The sequence below is a fragment of the Haematobia irritans genome, chromosome 4, assembly GCF_050003625.1.
Source record: "Haematobia irritans isolate KBUSLIRL chromosome 4, ASM5000362v1, whole genome shotgun sequence".
NCBI lineage: Eukaryota > Metazoa > Arthropoda > Insecta > Diptera > Muscidae > Haematobia > Haematobia irritans.
The window spans coordinates 6,817,133-6,840,949 of NC_134400.1; the positions used below are offsets into that span (position 1 = coordinate 6,817,133).

Consider the following 23,817-nt stretch of genomic DNA (forward strand, 5'->3'; position numbering starts at 1 on the left):
TAAAATTTTGCAAAAATTTTCAATAGCCAATAAAATGTTGACATAATTTTCTAAAGAAATAAAATTTTGACCAATATTTCTATAGAAATAAAATTTTGACAAATTTTTTTAGGGAAATTAAATTTTGACAAATTTTTCTATAGAAATAAAATTTTGAGAAAAAATTCTATAGAAATAACATTTTGACAAAATTTTCTACAGAAATAAAATTTTGCAAACATTTTCTATAGAAATAAAATTTTGCAAAAATTTTCAATAAATTGTTGACATAATTTTCTAAAGAAATAACATTTTGACAAATTTTTCTATGGAAATAAAATTTTGACAAATTTTTCTATGGAAATAAAATTTTGAGAAATTTTTCTATAGAAATAAAATTTTGAGAAAATTTTCTATAGAAATAAAATTTTGAAAAAATTTTCTATAGAAATAAATTTTGACAAATTTTTCTATGGAAATAAAATTTTGAGAAAATTTTCTATAGAAATAAATTTTGACAAAATTTTATATGGAAATAAAATTTTGAGAAAATTTTCTATAGAAATAAAATTTTGAGAAAATTTTCTATAGAAATACAATTTTGAGAAAAAATTCTATAGAAATAAAATTTTGACACAATTTTCTATCGAAATAAAATTTTGACAAAATTTTCTATAGAAATACAAATTTGAAAAAATTTTCTATGGAAATAAAATTTTGACAAAATTTCCTATAGAAATAAAATTTTGACAAAATTTTCTATAGAAATAAAATTTTGCAAACATTTTCTATAGAAATACAATTTTGAGAAAAAATTCTATAGAAATAAAATTTTGACACAATTTTCTATAGAAATAAAATTTTGACACAATTTTCTATAGAAATAAAATTTTGACAAAATTTTCTATAGAAATAAAATTTTGACAAAATTTTCTTAGAAATAAAATTTTGGCAAAATTTTCTATAGAAATAAAATTTTGACAAAATTTTCTATAGAAATAAAATTTTGACAAAATTTTCTATAGAAATAAAATTTTGACAAATTTTTCTATAGAAATAAAATTTTCCAAAAATTTTCAATAGCCAATCAAATTTTGACATAATTTTCTAAAGAAATAAAATTTTGGCACAATTTTCTATAGAAATAAAATTTTGACAAAATTTTCTACAGAAATAAAATTTTGACAAAATTTTCTATAGAAATAAAATTTTGGCAAAATTTTCTATAGAAATAAAATTTTGGAAATAACATTTTGAGAAAAAATTCTATAGCAATTAAAATTTGCAAAAATTTTCAATAGCCAATAAAATCCCAGCAAAAACTAGGTAACCACATCTCATTACAATTGACATTACCAGGAGTAACGCTGTCATTACACGTTGCATTACATTGCGGCGAGTTATAATGACTAACTTGTAATGACAAACGTATTTACTTCTCGGTAATTATCGAATTGTTATTCTCAAATTTTTATGCAGTTGGCTGTTAATGACTTAATAAAATAGAATGTTTGACATTATCATATTATGTTTTAAATAAATGCTTTCTTATACCTCATTGACATTACACTACCAAAATGCGCTTAAACTAAATTTCAAATGACAATTGCCTTATAAAAAAGAGACTTAAAATCCACTTTTAGTAGATTTCGAACCTTATGTGAATTGGCTATTGGATATATTATAACGTAATTCACGAATCCAACTCCCTTAAACAACCTACATTTATTTCTATTTTAAGTGTTGACATTGATTTGAGTGTAATCTTATTTAGATTATTTATTAGATTTTTTGTTTATTTATACAATATTCTATTTTTATTCAAGTAGTTCTCCTATTACAGCACCACTCGCCATATTTTGATCCATTGTAATCGGCGATAGAAATCAATATTTTTGAGATTTGGTTGCCTGAGACAATAAGTGGCTATTTTGCAAGCTTTGGTGTATCTACGAATATGTCATTACATATTAGGTGATTATATACTTTAAATGCACTACTTATTTTATGGCCGAAAGTATGCCTGGGGAGAAGTACTTTCCTCCTAGGAATGCGTATGTAAATGTAATCCGAAGCGATGCCAATTAATAAGTGGTTATTAATTTTTAAATAGGCTTACCTACAAGATTACCGGGTAATGAGAGTTTTTGCTGGGATGTTGACATAATTTTCTAAAGAAATAAAATTTTGACACAATTTTCTATAGAAATAAAATTTTTACACAATTTTCTATAGAAATAAAATGTTGACACAATTTTCTATAGAAATAAAATTTTGACAAAATTTTCTATAGAAATAAAATTTTGACAAAATTTTCTATAAAAATAAAATTTTGACAAAATTTTCTATAGAAATAAAATTTTGGCAAAATTTACTATAGAAATAAAATTTTGACAAATTTTTCTATGGAGATAAAGTTTTGACAAAATAAATAAAATTTTCCAAAAATTTTCAATAGCCAATAAAATTTTGACATAATTTTCTAAAGAAATAAAATTTTGGCACAATTTTCTATAGAAATAAAATGTTGACAAAATTGTCTATAGAAATAAAATTTTGACAAAATTTTCTATAGAAATAAATTTTTTGGTAAAATTTTCTACAGAAATAAAATTTTGTCAAATTTTTCTATGGAGATAAAATTTTGACAAATTTTTCTATAGAAACAAGATTTTGTCAAACTTTTCTATAGAAATAAAATATTGACCAAATTTGCTATAGAAATTAAATTTTGTCAAAATTTACTTTAGAAATAAAATTTTGTCAAAATTTTCTATAGAAATACAATTTTGAGAAATTTTTCTATAGATATAAAATTTTGAATCTGGGCATCGTTTGTTACAAATAAAAATTCTTTTTTGTTTAGGTGTAAACAAAGCATTTTCATAGCTATTTAGGCTACACGTTTTTCCTAGGTATATACAATATACCAAAAATATCTGTATTTGAGACTAAACCTTTATTAATTTACCTATGCCAAAAAAATAAATAGAGAGACAGATCAATCAGATTAAATTTAATGACGGACTTAAATGATTTAAAAAGGCTAATTATGGTATTTGTCCGTTTTGGGTCCATTAGTATTGAAGTATGGGAATGTTAATTAAGTATTGGAAAGCTATTTAGTTCATCAAATCTAAATCAAGTCATTTCTTAGAAACTAACCGCTATTATTTTATCGGAATATGGTAGCTTTGAGGAATAATTTTGCAGTTTGCTTATATTTTAGTGGATTTCTTTGCAGTTTAGGATGGGTAAGTTTTTTGTTTTTCTCATTACAATGGTGCTCTCTATGGGGTACTCAAGTTGTTTTTCTTATTCCATAGCGTCCATACATTCTGGATTATCATTCATTGCAATATGATTTTAATAGAAAATTCATAAAATCAATGGACCTAAAATTGATCAAATTTAATGGTCATAATGCAGTTAATGGCTCCCTAATTTTGTCTGTGAATATACCGCAATTTAGTTTGTATAACTGGGCGGTGGGCGCCCTGGGCTCAGGCAAATCTAAAACCGTGTACAATATATCCATCGATGGCTGTCAATTTGTTGGCAAAAGCTTTGGTAAAGGTAATCCACTTGCTGGGGTTTTCGTAAAAGAATTGAGAAAGTACATTCCAGATTTACCAAATAAGTGTCCTCTGAAAAAGGTTGTCCGTTAAATGTAACGTTTTTGGGTTTTAGTTGGTGTTTTTAATCAAATCGATTTTTTTCTTGGGTTATTTTAGGATACTAAACTAGCAATTATTAAATTCTATGTTAATGAAGAAATGTTGCCACCCTATCTACCCGAGGCCACAATGGAGAGCGTCATAATGGCAACCCATCAAAATGAGAAGATTTTTAGAGCAATGGCCCAATCAACAATCAAGGCCAGAAAACGAAATAAGAATTAGTGAAAAAAATAATAGCGATTAGAATGGAAACTTAATTTTGTAATTTTCCTAAAAAGAATAAATAAAGAAAAGTGGGCCTAACTTGGGTCAAAATCATAATGTAAGAAAATCGGACAGTGCTAAGTACACTATACCCCAAACAAAACAAACACTATTTAAAAGCTTTTGTTCGTTTTAGAAAAATATGACCAGAAATACAAAACGAAGTGGTAGCACGGTTGCCATACTTCCAAAAAATGTTATATTTTTTACTGTTTGGTAGATTGGTAGAATTTTTAATATTTTGGTAGATTTTGCAAAATATTCCTGTCCACCTAAGATAATTATTAAATAGAAATAAAATTTTCAGAAAAATTTCTATAGAAATAAAATTTTGACAAAATTTTTTATGGAAATAAAATTTTGACAACTTTTTCTATGAAAATAAAATTTTGAAAAATTTCTCTATGGAACTAAAATTTGGACAAAATTTTCTATACAAAAAAATTCTGAAAAAAAATCTATAGGAATAAAATTTTGACAAAATTTTCTATAGCCTATAAATTTTTGAGAAAATTTTCCATAGAAATAAAATTTTTAGAAAATTTTCTGCAGAAATAAAATGTTGACACAATTTTCTATAGAAATAACATACTCACAAAATTTTCTATAATCATATTCTATAGAAATATATATTTCTATAGAAATAAAATTTTGACAAAATTTTCTATAAAAATAAAATATTGGGAAAATTTTCTATAAAAACAAAATTTTGAGAAAATTTTCTATAGAAAAAAAAATGGTGACAAACTTTTATATAGCCTACAAAATTTTGACAAAATTTTCTATAGAAAAAAAATTTTGACAAAATTTCCTATAGAAATAAAATTTTGACAAAATTTTCTATAGAAATAAAATTGTGACAAAATTTTCTATAGGAATACAATTTTGACAAAATTTTCTATAGAAATAAAATTTCGACAAAATTTTCTATAGAAATAAATTTGGACAAAATTTTCTATAAAAATAAAATTTTGAGAAAATTTTCAATAGAAATAAAATTGTGACAAAATTTCCTATAGCCTACAAAATTTTGACAAAATTTTCTATAGAAATAAAATTTTGACAAAATTTTCTATAGAAATAAAATTTTGACAAAATTTTGTATAGAAATAAAATTTTGACAAAATTTTCTATAGAAATAAAATTTTGACAAAATTTTCTATAGCCTACAAAATTTTGACAAAATTTGCTATAGAAGTAAAATTTGGACAAAATTTTCTATGGAAATAAAATATTGACAAAATTTTCTACAGAAATAAAATTTTGACAAAATTTTCTATAGAAATAAAATTTTGACAAAAGTTTCTATGGAAATAACATTTTGAGAACATTTTCTATAGAAATAAAATTTTGACAACATTTTCTATAGGAATACAATTTTGACAAAATTTTATATGGAAATAAAATTTTGACAAAATGGAAACAAAATTTTGACAAAATTTTCTATAGAAATACAATTTTGAAAAAATTTTTATGGAAATAAAATTTTGACAAAATTTTCTATAGAAATAAAATTTTGACAAAATTTTCTATAGAAATAAAATTTTAACAAAAGTTTCTATGGAAATAATATTTTGAGAAAATTTTCTATAGAAATAAAATTTTGACAAAATTTTCTATAGGAATACAATTTTGACAAAATTTTCTATAGAAATAAAATTTCGACAAAATTTTCTATAGAAGTAAATTTTGACAAAATTTTCTATAAAAATAAAATTTTGAGAAAATTTTCTATAAAAACAAAATTTTGAGAAAATTTTCTATAGAAATAAAATTGTGACAAAATTTTCTATAGCCTACAAAATTTGGACAAAATTTTCTACGGAAATAAAATTTTGACAAAATTTTGTATAGAAATAAAATTTTGAGAAAATTTTCTGTAAAAACAAAATTTTGAGAAAATTTTCTATAGAAATAAAATTGTGACAAAATGTTCTATAGCCTACAAAATTTTGACAAAATTTTCTATAGAAATAAAATTTTGACAAAATTTTCTATAGAAATAAAATTTGGACAAAATTTTCTATAGCCTATAAAATTTTGACAAAATTTTATAAAGAAATAAAATTTTGACAAAATTTTCTATAGAAATAAATTTTTGACAAAATTTTCTATAGAAATAAAATTTCGACAAAAATTTCTATAGAAATGAAATTTTGACAAAATTTTCTATAGCCTATAAAATTTTGACAAAATTTTCTGTAGCCTACAAAATTTTGACAAAATTGTATATAGAAATAAAATTTTGACAAAAGTTTCTATGGAAATAAAATTTTGACAAAATTTTCTATAGGAATACAATTTTGACAAAATTTTCTATAGAAATAACATTTTGAGAAAATTTTCTATAGAAATAAAATTTTGACAAAATTTTCTATAGGAATACAATTTTGACAAAATTTTCTATAGAAATAAAATTTTGAGAACATTTTCTATAGGAATGAAATTTTCTATAGAAATAAAATTTTGAGAAAATTTTCTATAGAATTAAAATTTTGAGAAAATTTTCTATAGAAATAGAATTTTGACAAAATTTTCTATGAAAATAAAATTTTGACAAAAGTTCCTATGGAAATAAAATTTTCTATAGAAATACAATTTGGAAAAAATTTCTATGGAAATAAAAATTTTGACAAAATTTTCTATAGAAATGAGAAAATTTTCTATAGGAATAACATTTTGACAAAATTTTCTATAGAAATAAAATTGTGACAAAAGTTTCTATGGAAATAAAATTTTGACAATTGTCCAAATCGTTCTAAATGTAGAAATACGTATACTTTTAAAATAGTCTTTAAATTTGACCTTTTGGTTTCGAAAAGTACATTTTCGTCAACCTCATTTATCATCCCTTCTTGAGAGTGTTAAATGTTTTCACAATAATCACTGATGCCAATTTGGTCGTTTTAGCACCAAATTTTGTGCTTTTTGATTTCTAAAAAGCACCAAATTGGCATTTGGGTGCCTTTTCAAAAGAAGCACCAACTTGATGCTTTCTGGCATTTTCATTTAGTGCTTTTGGTGTTTTTTTTTTCATTTTGAACAGTATTAAGTTTAAGTTATACAAAAATTAGGATTAGACTTTCAGGAGCTTAAGAAACTCAACTTTATTGCCAAATATAGAATTTGATTGTTATGAAGGTGGGATTGATTATTTTTAATTAATAAAAAAAGTCTAGCGACGAGTGCTGAATTTTGGAACTTGATAAAGATGTCATGAAAAACGTTTGTATTAAATTCACAAAAGCACGCACAACTGAAATAAACAATAGACTCCTTCCATATATTAATAGTTTGAAAGTTGAAAGACATTACTGATCAAACTGAATTGGTTGAAAGTATTAAATCTGATCAAGGTGTATATTTGAATAGCGGTTCATAACTTCATAAAATTACAAATGGAATACACAAACGTTCTATAATACATCTTCGGAAGGTTTTTTTTTGTTTTAGTAGAGCATTTTCGATTTTGGTTGGAAGTGGTATGTTAGAATTTATAATATATTTTTGGTGATTTTTGGCCTTGGGGAGTTGGCAACACTGACAATAATTAAATAAATTGAAGCATACATTTAGGCGCCCTCTTTGAAGTCTTCACATTTTAGGTATAGTAAAAATAAATCGATTATTTTTCCAGCTTATGTCTTATTATGTGTATACAAATTTCTGATATATTTCCTTTTTTGTGTAAATTGTTCTATGCTCAGTTATTAGTTAATTATTATCCCTTATAAATTACTTCTCATTTTAAAATATTTTCAAGTTTTCGTTCAATTATTTTCCCATTTATTGCCAACGATATTAATTCAGTTTGCTAAGACAGAATATCTATGAGTTTTCTTTATTCTCAAATAAATACCAAAAACATTTTAATGGCCATTGATTACCGACAAGGCAGATCGAAATTTCCAAAATAAAGGAATCGAAATTGCCAAGAAAAATGAGAGAAAAGTTAACTGCAGAAAATTGTGCAAAACAATTTCCCTAAGGTATCTTAAAGAATAGTTAGAGAATGTTACACAAACTAAAGATTTTGATCCGTTAGTTCCGATACCCTATGCCATGGATGGAAGGATATATTAGATCTTTCAATCTGTTTGTAACTTATCAACACTAGGTCATTCTGTTACATGGATTTACAAAATAATTGAAAATTAAATGAATTTGAAAATCCACTTAAATTATATAAATTAAATTAGATACAATTGAATCAAATCAAATTAAATTAAACTAAATGTGAAGGGTATTTAACATTCTGTATGATCGATTATTACTCCATTTCGACTTGATTTTTGTTCTTAGCGCCAACCACAAAAAAATGGAAAAAATGTTGGCGGTTGATTAGGCTGTTAGAGATAGGATATAGGGGGAAATTGGGTTATAAAAAAGCAACATAACTTCGTCCAGCTTGCATGCCATTTTGACACCATATCTTTCTATAAATTTCCCTCCCAGGAGGCTATGACTTGCTTTTTTCGCAATAGTTGTTAGCGATAGTAAGATAAATGTGCTGGTGTTCGCTTTTTTCCTGCTTTGTCTTCTCCATAAAGAATCATTTGGCCAAGTCCAGTGACTTCTCTGGCCAAAATGAAAGATGTATGAGTTTGAAAACATTTGTTTATGACCGTTTTGTAGATATTCTTCCTGGTGATTGTGATAGGCGAGATATTCTGTTTTCGTGTAGAGCATCTCGCCCATAGATGGCAAATGGTCAGTTATTATTTGTGCTTTAGCATATTAACCAGATAGGCTTTAGCTACCATTAGACACATAAGTAAGATTTTGTTAAGGGGTACGGGTACTAAGCGATTATCGGCAAAAACTTGGCAGTTGAGTTGAAAAACTGCTTACCAAGAGCATTTGTGTGATATGTTACATTCAGTAATACCGTATGCTTCGAAATAATGTGTAACCATATCTGCACGATTTTGGTTACCGGTCGATTAGTCGAAATTAGATTTTTTTTATAGTGAGACAAATAGACCAAAAAGTCGAAAGTGGCGTCAGCAAAAGTCCACTTTTCACAAAAATTGGAAAAACGAATTTTTAAAATGAAAAAAAAAAAACTCAAAAAGTCGAAATCCCGCCATTTCGAAATTTTGAAGTGTCCTCCAATTAAAGGGCCCTACCACCCACGGTTGCCACTCGAAAATCTTATTTTACAAAATTTTATTTCCACAGAAAATTTTGTCAAAATTATATTTCTATAGAAAATTTTGTAAAAATTTTATTTCTATAGAAAATTTTGTCAAAATTTTATTTCTATAGAAAATTTTGTCAAAATTTTATTTCTATAGACAATTTTGTCAAAATTTTATTTCTATAGAAAATTTTGTCAAAATTTTATTTCTATAGAAAATTTTGTCAAAATTTTATTTCTATAGAAAATTTTGTCAAAATTTTATTTCTATAGAAAATTTTGTGAACATTTTATTTCTATAGAAAATTTTGTCAACATTTTATTTCTATAGAAAATTTTGTCAACATTTTATTTCTATAGAAAATTTTGTCAACATTTTATTTCTATAGAAAATTTTGTCAACATTTTATTTCTATAGAAAATTTTGTCAAAATTTTATTTCAATAGAAAATTTTGTCAAAATTTTATTTCTTAAAAATATTTTTGAGTGTTGTTGACCTAGAAACAATCGATTATTGATTTGTTTTAATATTTATTTCCAATATTTCGGTTAGTGCCACTAACCATCTTCTGGGATTTTGTATCTACATAAAATACAAAAATTAAATTACATTTAATGTTCACAAAAATCACAATTGTTATTGAAAATATATTTTATCGAAAAATAACTAACTTGAGTTCTTGTGCTGCTGTTTGTTTCGCAATTCACCGTACACTAAACTTCGTTTGTGTCGATGCTTGTTTATAATATGTCGATACATTCTGGCGCATTCTTCCGTGTCTTTTTTGAAATTCATTCTTTTGTCAGGAGAGAGATCTATTATATTGAGCATCTCAAGAGTGTATCTTCGTTATTTCTATAGAAAATTTTGTGAAAATTTTATTTCTATAGAAAATTTTGTCAAAACTGTATTTCTATGGAAAATTTTGTCCATTTTTTTTATAGAAAATTTTTTGATAATTTTGTCAAAATTTTATTTTTATAGAAAATTTTGTCAAAATTGTATTTCTATAGAAAATTTTGTCAAAATTTTATTTCTATAGAAAATTTTGTCAAAATTTTATTTCTATAGAAACTTTTCTCAAAATTTCATTTCTATAGAAAAATTTGTCAAAATTTTATTTCTATAGAAAATTTTGTCAAAATTTTATTTCTATAGGAAATTTTGTCAAAATTTTATTTCTATAAAAAACTTTGTCAAAATTTTATTTCTATAGAAAATTTTGTCAAAATTGTATTTCTATATAAAATTTTGTTAAAATTTTATTTCTATAGAAAATTTTGTCAAAATTTTATTTCTATAGAAAATTTTGTCAATTTTTTTTTATAGAAAATTTTTTGGAAAATTTTGTCAAAATCTTATTTCTATAGAAAATTTTGTCAAAATTTTATTTCTATAGAAACTTTTCTCAAAATTTCATTTCTATAGAAAAATTTGTCAATTTTTTTTCTCTATAGAAAATTTTGTCAAAATTTTATTTCTAGAGAAAATTATATTTCTATAGAAAATTTTGTCAAAATTTAATTTCGTTAGAAAATTTTGTCAAAATTCCATTTCTATAGAAAATTTTGTCAAAATTTTATTTCTATAGAAAATTTTGTCAAAATTTTATTTCTATAGAAAATTTTGTCAAAATTTTATTTCTATAGAAAATTTTGTCAAAATTTTATTTCTATAGAAACTTTTCTCAAAATTTTATTTCAATAGATACTTTTCTCAAAATTTTATTTCTATAGAAAATTTTGTCAAAATTTTATTTCTATAGAAAATGTTGTCATAATTTCATTTCTAGAGAAAATTTTATCAAAATTTCATTTCTATAGGAAATTTTATCAAAATTTTATTTCTGTAGAAAATTTATCAAAATTTAATTTCTATAAAAATTTTATTTCTATAGAAAATGTCGTCAAAACTGTATTTCTATAGAAAATTGTGTCAAAATTTTATTTCTATAGAAAATGTTGTCAATTTTTATACCCTCCATTATAGGATGGGGGTATATTAACTTTGTCATGCCGTTTGTAACACATCGAAATATTGCTCTAAGACCCCATAAAGTATATATATTCTGGGTCGTGGTGAAATTCTGAGTCGATCTGAGCATGTCCGTCCGTCCGTCCGTCTGTTGAAATCACGCTAACTTCCGAACGAAACAAGCTATCGACTTGAAACTTGGCACAAGTAGTTGTTATTGATGTAGGTCAGATGGTATTGCAAATGTGCCATATCGGTCCACTTTTACGTATAGCCCCCAAATAAACGGACCCCCAAATTTGGCTTGCGAGGCTTCTAAGAGAAGCAAATTTCATCCGATCCGGCTGAAATTTGGTACATGGTGTTAGTATATGGTCTCTAACAACCATGAAAAAATTGGTTCACATCGGTCCATAATTATATATAGCCCCCATATAAACCGATCCCCCGATTTGGCTTGCAGAGCCTCTAAGAGAAACAAATTTCATCCGATCCGGCTGAAATTTGGTACATGCTGTTAGTATATGGTCTCTAATGACCATGCAGAAATTCGTCCATATCGGTCCATAATTATATATAGCCCCCATATAAACCGATCACCAGATTTGAACTCCGGAGCCTCTTGGAAGACCAAAATTCATCTGATTCAGTTGAAATTTGGTACGTGATGTTAATATATGGCCTCAAACACCCATGCGAAAATTGGTCGTTATCGGTCCATAATTATATATAGGCCCCATATAAACCGATCCCCAAATTTGACCTCCGGAGCCTCTTGGAAGACCAAAATTCATCTGATTCAGTTCAAATTTGGTACGTGGTGTTAGTATATTGTATCCAACATCCATGCAGGAATTGTTTCATATCAGTCTATAATCGTATATAGCTCCCATATAAACTGATCCCCAGATTTTGGTACATTGTGCTAGTATATGGCCGTTAACAACCATGCCTAACTAGGTCCATGTCGGTCTATAGTTATATATAGCCCTCAGATAAATCGATCCCCAATCACACAAAAATTGGTCCATATCAAGTTCATAATTGTATATACCACATAAGCGACCCCCATATTGCAATTCTGAAATATAGGGGTCGCCATATTTCAGAATTGAAATATGGGGGGGGGGGCCGAACTTACGGCCGTATATACTTGTTTTGTGTTTATTTTGTCAAAATTTTACTACTATAGAAAATTTTGTCAAAATTTCATTTCGAGAGAAAATTTTGTCAAAATTTCATTTCTATAGAAAATTTTGTAATAATTATATTTCTATAGAACATTTTGTCGAAACTATATTTCTATAGAAAATTTTGTAAATATTTTTTATAGAAGATTTTTTGAAAATTTTGTCCAAATTGTATTTCATTGTTAATGTTTTTTAATTGCAGCTTAAAACCATGCATTGACTAAACTACAAGCGGTTTTAAGCTGAAATCAAAAAACAACAACAATGCTTAAAGAACAAAACCAACAATAACAAAACAAAACGAAAATTTTATTTCTATAGAAAATTTTGTCAAAATTTCATTTCTATAGAAAAATTTGTTAAAATTTTAGTTTGAAATTTATTCTCAAAATCTTATTTCTGTAGAAAATTTTGAAAAAAATTTATTTCTATAGAAAATTTTGTCAAAAGGCTAAGCATTATTGCGGTCGTGTCACGGTGCTTTTGGCAGTCGGAATGTATCACAAAAAAAAAAAAAAAAAAAAAAAACAAAAGCACAAAAGTGTTAACTCTATAAATGGAATTAAGCCCAGTTACAATACTTACCTTTAGAAAATTTATAAAAAATAATTTGTATTTGATTATTTTAATATATTAGAATTGTTGATCTTTATTTGTTGGATATTTTTTTATAAATCTAATTTAATTACATACTATAGGCGATTTCGTTGCATGTTAAAAACTAGTGAAAGGAACAAAATAGAAAAAAAAAACACACGCTGTATATAATAATGCATTTATTTTAATTTCTATAGTGTTTTTTAATTATGGGAAACTATAAATATAATTCTTCGGCCAAAGTTGCGAATGGAAGCTATTTCGTTTATTGTGTATGAAAATTAAATTTTTAAAATTACAACTATGATCAAAAATAATCGTATACTTGCATCTATCTCAATGATGCCTTCGATCAATTGGTAGCTGTAACAAATACTTGTTCTTAAGCAAATGTAACAATAAATTAAAATTAAAAATTAACATATATTTTATGTTTGGATTATGTTTTTTCAATTTCCAATAATTAAAATTTAAATGTTAGTAATACAATTTATTACGTTTATATAATAAAAATTCTTATTATTACTTTCTAAAATATTTGTATTCTAAGTTTTTTTTTATTCCATGTCTTAGATAGACTTATGATTGTATAGACTTCCTTTACATGGACTTTGTTCTTAAAGATTAAAAACACATTCCTCACTTAATAATATATATCACATAAATAATAGTTAAATATTTATTTATATATGGTATTTATTTTGTTTTTCATTTAAAATTATTTAATATTAATTATTTTCACATAAAATTATTTAATAGTTTATTTGGAAAAACATTTTGGAAAATTTTGCAAGCATATGGGCATAGATGTATTAATAATTAATTTTATATATATTTTGTTATTCAATGAAAACCCCTTGGATATCATTTATTAAGTAAAAGAAGACAATATAAACAAGAAATAGAGTTGGTCATCGTCATCGATATTTTAGCCCATACTAAGACTAATAGCGGATTCTATGGTTAAGTGTTTGGGTAATAAAATGTGAAGATTGGAAGAAATAAAATTTTGACAAAATTTTCTATAGAAATTAAGTTTTGACAAAATTTTGTATAGAAATAAAATTTTGACAAAATTTTCTATAGAAATCAATTGTTGACAAATTTTCTATAGAAAACAAATTTTGACAAAATTTTGTATAAAAATAAAATTTTCACAAAATTTTCTACAAAATGAAATTTTTGACAAAATTTTCTATAGAAATAAAAATTGGACAAAATTTTCTATAGAAATTCTATCCAAAATAGAAATACAATTTTGGCAAATTTTTCTATAGAAATAAAAATTATGGTTTAGAAATTTTGACTAAAATTCTCTATAGAAATAAAACTTTTAAAAAATTTTCTATAGAAATAAAATTTTGACAAATTTTCTATAGAAATAAAATTTCCCAAAATTTTCTACAGAAATGAAATTTTGAGAAAATTTTCTATAGAAATAAAATTTTCACAAAATTTTCTACAGAAATAAAATTTTGACAAAATTTTCTACAGAAATAAATTTTCCACAAAATTTTCTATAGAAATAAAATTTTGACAAAATTTTCTATAAGAAAAAAATTTTGAGAAAATTTTCTATAGAAATACAATTTGATAACATTTTCTATAGAAATAACATTTTGACAAAATTTTCTATAGAAATGAAGTTTTGACAAAACTTTGTATTGCAATAAAATTTTGACAAAATTTTGTATAGAAATAAAATTTTAACAAAATTTTCTATAGAAATAAAATGTTGACAAATTTGTCTATAAAAATAAAAATTGTGGTTTAGAAATTTTGACTAAAATTCTCTATAGAAATAAAACTTTTAAAAAATTTTCTATAGAAATACAATTTGATAACATTTTCTAAAGAAATAAAATTTGGACAAAATTTTATATAAAAATAAAATTTTGACAAAATTTTCTATAGAAATAAAATTTTGACAAAATTTTCTATAGAAATAAAATATTGACAATATTTTCTATAGAAATAAAATTTTAACAAAATTTTCTATAGAAATAAAGTTTTGACAACATTTTCTATAGAAATAAAATTTTTACAAAATTTTCTATAGAAATAAAATTTTGACAAAATTTTCTATAGAAATAAAATTTTGACAAAATTTTCTATAGAAATAAAATATTGACAATATTTTCTATAGAAATAAAATTTTAACAAAATTTTCTATAGAAATAAAATTTTGCCAAAATTTTCTATAGACATAAAATTTTGGCAAAATTTTCTATAGAAAGAAAATTTTGACAAAAGTTTCTATAGAAATAAAATTTTGACAAAATTTTCTATAGAAATAAATTTTGACAAAATTGTCTATAGAAATAAAATTTTGACAAAATTTTCTATAGAAATAAAATTTTCACAAAATTTTCTATAGAAATAAAATTTTGACAAAATTTTCTATAGAAATAAAATTTTGACAAAATTTTCTATAAAAATAAAATTTTGACAACATTTTCTATAGAAATAAAAGTTTGGCAAAATTTTCTATAGAAATAAAATTTTGACAAAATGTTCGATAGAAATAAAATTTTGACAAAATTTTCTATAGAAATAAAATTTGGCAACATTTTCTATAGAAATAAAATTTTGACAAAATGTTCGATAGAAATAAAATTTTGACAAAATTTTCTATAGAATTAAAATTTTGACAAAATTTCCTATAGAATTAAAATTTTGACAAAATTTTCTATAGAAATAAAATTTTGACAAAATATTCTATAGAAATAAAATTTTGACAAAATTTTCTATAGAAATAAAATTTTGACAAAATTTTCTATAAAAATAAAATTTTGACAACATTTTCTATAGAAATAAAATTTTGGCAAAATTTTCTATAGAAATAAAATTTTGACAAAATCTTCTATGGAAATAAAATTTTGACAAAAAATTTCTATCGCAATACAAATTTGAAAAAAAAAATTCCATAGAAATAAAATGTTGGTAAAAATTTTCTATAGAAATAAAATTTGACAACATTTTTGACAGAAATAAAATTTTGATAAAATTTTCTGTAGAAATATTTACTTGTTTTCTTTTAGGCTATTTTTCAACTCGAAAATTATGGGATTTTTTTGGCTAATTCTATTTTTCTTTCTGATCTTTATTGATTTGTTTATTTTGTCTTCTGCTATTTGAGACATTATTACTGAGGACTGTTTTATGGAGGTGCAATCATTTGAGTTTTTTTTTAAATATTATTCTAAAATAATCAACTAAAATTTAAAATGATTTTTTTTTATTGTAATATAATGAATACTTTTTTGTAATGTTATATGCCTTTAAAAATAAATTTAAATAAATTGTTATGGGGTTACTAGAAAAATTTGTTATTAGGCCAAAAGTAGTTTTAGTAGAAATTTATACAATAATGTAACATTTGCTTTTTCTTAGACAAAAACAAAAAAGGATTTTTTCTTAATTTGAGATCCAGAGCACTAAAAAAAAAAAAAACAAAAATAAAAGAGGCAGTCCAAATTTATTTTAATCAAAAATAAGTGAAAAAAAAAAAACGGATTTTTAAAGACTATTTCTATTTGTTTTACTAAGCTATCTTTTTCTTATAACTAAGATTTGTTTTAGGTTTGCATTTAATGGATATTAGCTGCTGGCTATAGTTAGGGAGTTTTTTTTGTGAACACCCTTTATATTATTGCTATTTAAACATAGTCATTCATTTTCTTTATATTGGGGGTCATTGCATTGCAATTATCATCGTAATCGGTAACGGGCCGATAAGATCTTTCTTTGGCCTTCAAATGGATATTCCAGGCGGCCAAGCCCACAACAATCAGAGAAAGACAGCCAATTATGGTGTAGAGTAAATTGTTGTGTTGGCCATAGCGTGTTAGCTCTACCACCTGGGGATAGTCTTTGTAGCCGGCATTTTCGCAAGGTCCATGAGTTGTAGAACTTTCACCTTTGGGGGTCGAAGGACCATTATTAGTACAAGGCGGCTTATCAGTGGACGGGGAGACCACATCAACATTAGCTGAATCAGAATGATGTTGGGGTTTTAAGGTGGTAAAAATTTCCACAGGGGAAGTGGTGGTCACAAAAGATTTTGGAGTTGTAGGACTAGTAGGGGCCATCGTAGTTGTAGTGGTTGTAGTAGTAGTAGTTGTTGTTGTTGATTCTTCTTGGGTACTTTTTGGTAATGTGGCCACCGTACTATTTGCCATTACCTCCCCTATGGGTTTCAATTCCACATTTGGCTCTACATTCTCCTCGGGCTCATTATAATCATGTGACAACTCATCATCGTAATGATGACCCGATTCCACTTCAGCATCTTCATCATATTCCTCATCTCCATTGGGCATGGGAAATCCCTTGGGCCAACAAACTGGACAACACCGATCCTTAATCATTACCTGACGATGTGCCGGACAATTAACAGCACTACAAAAGTTAATGACACAATTTGGCCAACCATTAACACATTCACACTCATAACAGCCATCCTTCCAGGTATCGCCATGCTCAAAGAATTGATTTAAATTCTTCGATTCACAAATGGCTGCGGTTTTCTTAATGCCCTCGTCGCAACTTTGATGGCATATCTTTTGTCCGGCAAAGCATTTGCAGCGTTGACAGTTGGTTAGCCAATAGTCGTCGGTATTCTGTATGGCCGTACAGTTGGGCTCTTTGTGACATTCATATTTGCCACAACATTGCCCGGGGGTATGCATGGACTCGGGGGCAATTTCCACCACAACTTCACCCTCATTGCTACAATCGGGAATGTAGCAGGTACGGCAGATACATTTCTGAGCTAAGCAACATTGGGCAAATGCTTCATCTTGGGGATCTGCCAGTGAGGTGTTGCTAAATTCCTCTTCTAGTATCAAAGGTTCTGGTATGAGTTCACGGACATCGCTGTCTTCGGGGCAAGTGATTTCCGACAAGGGTGGACATCTGACATTATCGCATAGGTGGGGTATATGTGATTCTGAAAAAAAAAACAAAAAAATGAATAAGGAAAATAATTCGTTATTAATGAATGAAAATAAAAAATGTGACTTATTTCAAAAAACATAGATACACATACAACAAAAATATTTTCCTTTAGAGCAAAAGTTTAGATAAACGATAATTGTCATACAGAAAAATTCCTCAGAAGCACACAAATCCGAATTTAGGACATAGAGTTATTTTTCGTATAAATCTTGAACAAAATTGTTTTTATATAGCGGCGGTGTAAATGTATCACCAACACGGATGCCACTCGTACCAAAAATAATCTACCAAAATTAGAAGAAAAATCTACCAAATGTAAAATAAAATACAAATTTTATTTCTATGGAAAATTTCGTTAACATTTTATTTCTATAGAATATTTTCTCTAAATTTTATTTTATATTATCAAAAAAAAAAAATGTTATTTCTATAGAAAATTTTGGCAAAATTATATTTCTATAGAAAGTTTTGTCAAAATTTTATTTCTATGGATTATTTTTATCAAAAAAAAAAAAAAAAAAAAAAAATTGTCTAAAAATTTTGTTCTATAGCAAATTTTGTCAAAATTTAATTTCTATAGAAAATTTTGTCAAAATTTTTTTCTATAGACCATTTTGTCTACATTTTATTTCTATAGATAATCTTCCAAAAATTTTTTTTTGTAGGAAAGTTTCGCAAAATTTTATTTCTATAGAAAATTTTGTCAAAATTTTATTTCTATAGAAAATTTTGTCAAAATTTTATTTCTATCGAACATTTTTTCAAAATTTTATTTCTATAGGAAATTTTGTCAAAATGTTATTTCTATAGAAATTTTACCAAAAAATTGTTTTTTTCCATGGAAAATATTGTAAATTTTTTTCTATAGAAAATTTTGTCAAAATTTCATTTGTATAAACAATTTTGACACAATGTTATTTCTCTAGAAAATTTTGTCAAAATTTTATTTCTATAGATAATTTTGTCAAAATTTTATTTCTATAGATAATCTTCCAAAATTTTTTTTTGTAGGAAAGTTTCGCAAAATTTTATTTCTATAGAAAATTTTGTCAAAATTTTATTTCTATAGAAAATGTTGTCAAAATTGTATTTCTATAGAACATTTTTTCAAAATTTTATTTCTATAGAAAATTTTGTCAAAATTTTATTTCTATAGAAAATTTTGTCAAAATTTTATTTCTATAGAAAATTTTGTCAAAATTTTATTTGTGTAGAAAATTTTGTCAAAATTTTATTTCTATAGGAAATTTTGTCAAAAAATTGCTTTTTTCCATGGAAAATGTTGTAAATTTTTTTCTATAGAAAATTTTGTCAAAATTTCATTTGTATAAACAATTTTGACACAACTTTATTTCTCTAGAAAATTTTGTCAAAATTTTATTTCTATAGATAATTTTGTCAAAATTTTTTTCTATGAAAAATTTTGTCAAAATTTTTTTCTATGAAAAATTTTGTCAAATTTTTTTTTCTATAGAAAATTTAGTCAACATTTTTTTTCTATAGAAAATTTTGTCAAAGTTTTATTTCTATAGAAAATTTTTTTCACAATTTTATTTCTATCGAAAAATTTGTCAAAATTTTATATCTATGCAAATTTTGTCAAAATTTCCTTTCTATTGAAAATTTTCTCAAAATTTTATTTCTATTGAAAATTTTCTCAAAATTTTACTTCTATAGAAAATTTTTGTCAAAATTTTATTTCTATAGAAAATTTTTGTAAAAAATTTTTGTGGTCAAAATTTTATTTCTATAAAAAATCTTGTCAAATTTTTTTTCTATGGAAAATTTTGCCAAATTTTATTTCTATAGAAAATTTTGTCAAAATTTTATTTCTATCGAAAATTTTGTCAATTTTTTTTCTATAGAAAATGTTGCCAAATTTTATTTCTATAGAAAATTTTGTCAAAATTTTATTTCTATCGAACATTTTGTCAAAATTTTATTTCTATCGAAAATTTTATTTCTATAGAAAATTTTGTCAAAATTTTATTCTATAGAAAATTTTCTCAAAATGTTATTTCTATGAAAATTTTCTCAAAATGTTATTTCTATTAAAAATTGTCTCAAAATTTTATTTCTATAGAAAATTTTGTCACAATTTTATTTCTATAGGATATTTTGTCAAAATTTTATTTCTATAGAAAATGTTGTCAAAAAAATCGTTTTTTCCATGGACTATGTTGTCAATTTTTTTCTATAGAAAATTTTGTCAAAATTTCATTTGTATAAACAATTTTGTCATAATTTTATTTGTCTAGAAAATTTTGTCAAAATTTTATTTCTATAGAAAATTTTGTCAAAATTTTATTTCTATAGAAAATTTTGTAAAAATTTTATTTCTATAGAAAATTTTGTCAAAATTTTATTTCTATAGAAAATTTTGTAAAAATTTTATTTCTATTGAAAATTTTCTCAAAATTTTATTTCTATAGAAAATTTTGTCAAAGTTTTATTTCTATAGAAAATTTTTGTAAAAATTTTATTTCTATTAAAAATTGTCTCAAAATTTGAATTCTATAGAAAATTTTGTCACAATTTTATTTCTATAGGAAATTTTGTCAAAATTTTATATCTATAGAAAATTTTGTCAAAATTTTATTTCTATAGAAAATTTTGTCAAAATTTTATTTCTATAGAAAATTTTGTCAAAATTTTATTTCTATAGAAAATTTTTTCAAAATATTATTTCTATAGAAAATTTTGTCAAAATTTTTTTTCTATAGAAAATGTTGTCAAAATTTTTTTCTATAGAAAATTTTGTCAAAATTTTTTTCTATAGAAAATTTTGTCAAAATTTTTTTCTATAGAAAATTTAGTCAACATTTTTTTTTCTATAGCAAATGTTGTCAAAGTTTTATTTCTATAGAAAATTTTGTCACAATTTTATTTCTATCGAAAAATTTTTCAAAATTTTATATCTATGAAAATTTTGTCAAAATTTCATTTTTATTGAAAAGTTGATCAAATTGTATATCTATAGATAAGTTGGAGAGGAATATTTTGAAATATCTACCAAAACATCAAGAATTCTACTAATCTATCAATTAGTAAAAAAATCTAGCATTTTTGGTAGAATTCTTCCAACTGTGTGCAACCATGGTCACCAATCTGCACACACCTGAAAGAATTTTTCTTTTCTCATTCGATAGGCGTAATATTTTTACATTTAATACATTCCATTTGCTTAAACTCCTGCATAATCTGAACCCTCCCCCATGTAGCACATAATATATTACAATCTCTGTCCATATATTTTGAATATCATTTAGAAGGAATTTATTTTCTTTCTAAATACTCAAAACTAATTTGGCATGTCAGCTATCCAAAAATTATGAGAAAAACAAGACGAACGTAAATAAATCACTAAAGTCGCCATATTAATAATGAGTTTTCCTCGAAAATACACTACAATACTTTTAAAAATTACTTAAAAAGTCATTAAACTTATGACTTGTTTTATTTTGGCTTGTCCCTTAACAATTTCCCCCCTCCCCATCCTGGTGCAAGGAAAATTTGTTATGAAAATGATTTTCCCCCAAGATGAAAATTCATTGGGTAGGAAAATCACTTTGGAACAATCGTAAAAATGTCATTTCCTCGTCTCCTCATTTATTTGAATTGTTTCGTATATTTTGTTTTTTTTTTTTATGCAGTCCATTTTGGTCATTTACAACACTTTGTGAGACAATGTCTGCTTATAGGCAACTTTAATGATTGCAAAGAGGGCAGTGAGTACTGGTACAGTAGTGTTGAGGAAAAGAGCAGAAGTAGTTGACACAACAAAATTTATTTTTTTTTAATTTAAAAATACGTTTGCTGATAGTGATCCTCCCAGAATTAAATAACCACGTTCGCCTACATTACGTCCCCTCATGTAGCCTGTCATAAGTTGATATATTAATATATCAAACATATCACGAAAATTGTCCAATAATAAGTACAAATTTCTTCTAGAAATAACTTTTTGACAAAATTTTCTATAGAAATAAAGTTTTTGAATAAAATTTTCTATAGAAATAAAATTTTGAGAAAATTTTCTATAAAAATAAAATTTTGGAAAACATTTTCTATAGAAATAAAATTTTGACAAAATTTTCTATAGGAATAAAATTTTGACTACATTGTAACAAAGGTGTCCAAATTTAAGAGGTTTCACTGTATTTGGTAAATTCCTTTTATGTCAATAGTCCTTTCTCACCAAATAGCCTTAATGGGAATTGTATTAAAAATATTTCCGAAAAAGTAATGCTCTATAATGGCCCACGAATGTAGCCATAAAGAGAAGATTTTTAAATGAACCCTCAGAAATTTATCTCCAGCTAATACAATTTTCATTACATTCCATTTTATGGTGATGCAAAATATTTATGTATCTACCCAAGACAAGCCACCTCACCAGGCTCTGCTAGATTGGGTGGTACTTCTTCTTCTTAGCCCATATAGAATGGATGAACGTTAAGGAAATATGAGCAATTATTCGTGCTGGTGTTGTTTTTGATGGGTGTTTCAATTTCAATTTCATCTTAACGCTTCAATGAATTCCATGCTTCAACACAGCATTCACAGCATAATGAAGTGGCAGGACTAGCCTCCGATGGGCTTCGATGGAAGGATAGCGGAATAGCACAATGGCTGGCTAGCTGATTGAATGGCATCGCTTGATAGATGGAAGGAATGAGGAACGATAGAAGTTTTATTGTTAATGTCAATAATTTGAAGTGTAACGTTACTGAAGTCTACCACTAAAGTAAACGAGCTGTAGTGTCTTACACAAGACCACCACCACGACTATGCCATCATGGGCCGAAATTTTAGTTAAACCTAAAGGATGAGAAGGCCATTTAAACCAGTGGTGGCACAAGGTATGAAGGGAGGGAACCGAAAAACTCAGATCTGTGCAAAAGGAGATGAGTTTACAACTAGCAAGGCGAAAGGATACACTGAAAAAATATTTATTTAATATTAAAGAATAGACAACCTAAATTTTAGGTAACTCAATTTACACAAAATTAAGGACAAACTTCTTTAAAACAATGAAAAATAATATTCATAATCTTTTTTTTTTTTTGTTATATTTTGTTCTTTAAATCTTGGGAACGAATTTTTGAAATTTGTTCCCTTAAAGTAAATAAATACAGTTTTGATTACAACAAATAATCTATAAATTTACTATGATATTGAATTTTCGGATTAAAAATTAAAAAAAGCGTCTAATATAAGCTAAGATTTATTTTGAGATTTTTTACATCTTAGGTTTAAGTTTTTATTTTTTTGCAATTATTAATGATCATTTTCGTTGTCTTATAAATGAACATGTTCATTGATAGTATGAAAAATTTCATTACTTAGTAGAAAAATCATAAAAATAACGAACAATTTCATTATATATATGAAATTTATTTCATAGACTCAGTTTTAATGACAAAATTCGTTATGCTTTTTGTATCAGTGCATAGGCAAGGCCTTGTAAAGTACCCTACATATTATTGGCGAAATAAGACCCCTCCCCCAAATACGACCAACTCGCGTGAATATCACATAGAACCTTTGCCATTTCCCTGCCTATGCCGTGAATGAGGAAAGCATGTTGGTTGTGATCACCATGAAAGGAGGCTTAGAAAGCGATTGTATTTCTTACATAATTTAAGGGAACTGTTTACCCATCTAATATCCATAGTTTTGGCTATAGCTACGTATTGGGAAACATCATTTTTGGATGACTTTTATTTTCGCAATAGGGTCCAGTGAAGCATAGACAAATGGCAATGCTCATTAGCATTTTATGGCATTCGCAGAGCATTTCCATAATAATGTCAATTGTATGGAAAATCTATGTGCAGCTAGAGCTTTGGATATTTAGGCAAGTGTTTGAAGTCATATTTGTAGGAATTGTGGGAATTTGGGGGCTATAGACAGACGACCTTTTGGGGTGGGCTTAAGAGTTTGAAAGGAAGCAGGCTTGGCTATTTTTGTTGGCGTCGAAGTTAATATTAAGTGAAAGATCTTAGAACTTATTTATCCAAAGTTAAGGA

General features: G+C 25.1%; 2 protein-coding genes across 9 annotated transcripts in view; one reads left to right on the forward strand and one right to left on the reverse strand.

Annotated features, from left to right (window-relative positions):
- cmpy (crimpy) overlaps positions 1-23,817 on the forward strand; it is a 465,170-nt gene that overhangs the window by 22,301 nt on the left and 419,052 nt on the right. The gene's annotated exons all lie outside the window — the stretch shown is intronic.
- The window catches only part of LOC142233814 (uncharacterized), a 180,855-nt gene continuing 173,323 nt past the window's right edge, over positions 16,286-23,817 (reverse strand). For all 8 annotated transcript variants that reach the window (XM_075304853.1, XM_075304850.1, XM_075304849.1 and 5 more), the window contains one exon: positions 16,286-17,777. In XM_075304853.1, the coding sequence (XP_075160968.1) occupies positions 16,486-17,777 (1,292 nt within the window). In that variant the 3' untranslated portion in view covers positions 16,286-16,485. The remainder of the gene's footprint in view (positions 17,778-23,817) is intronic.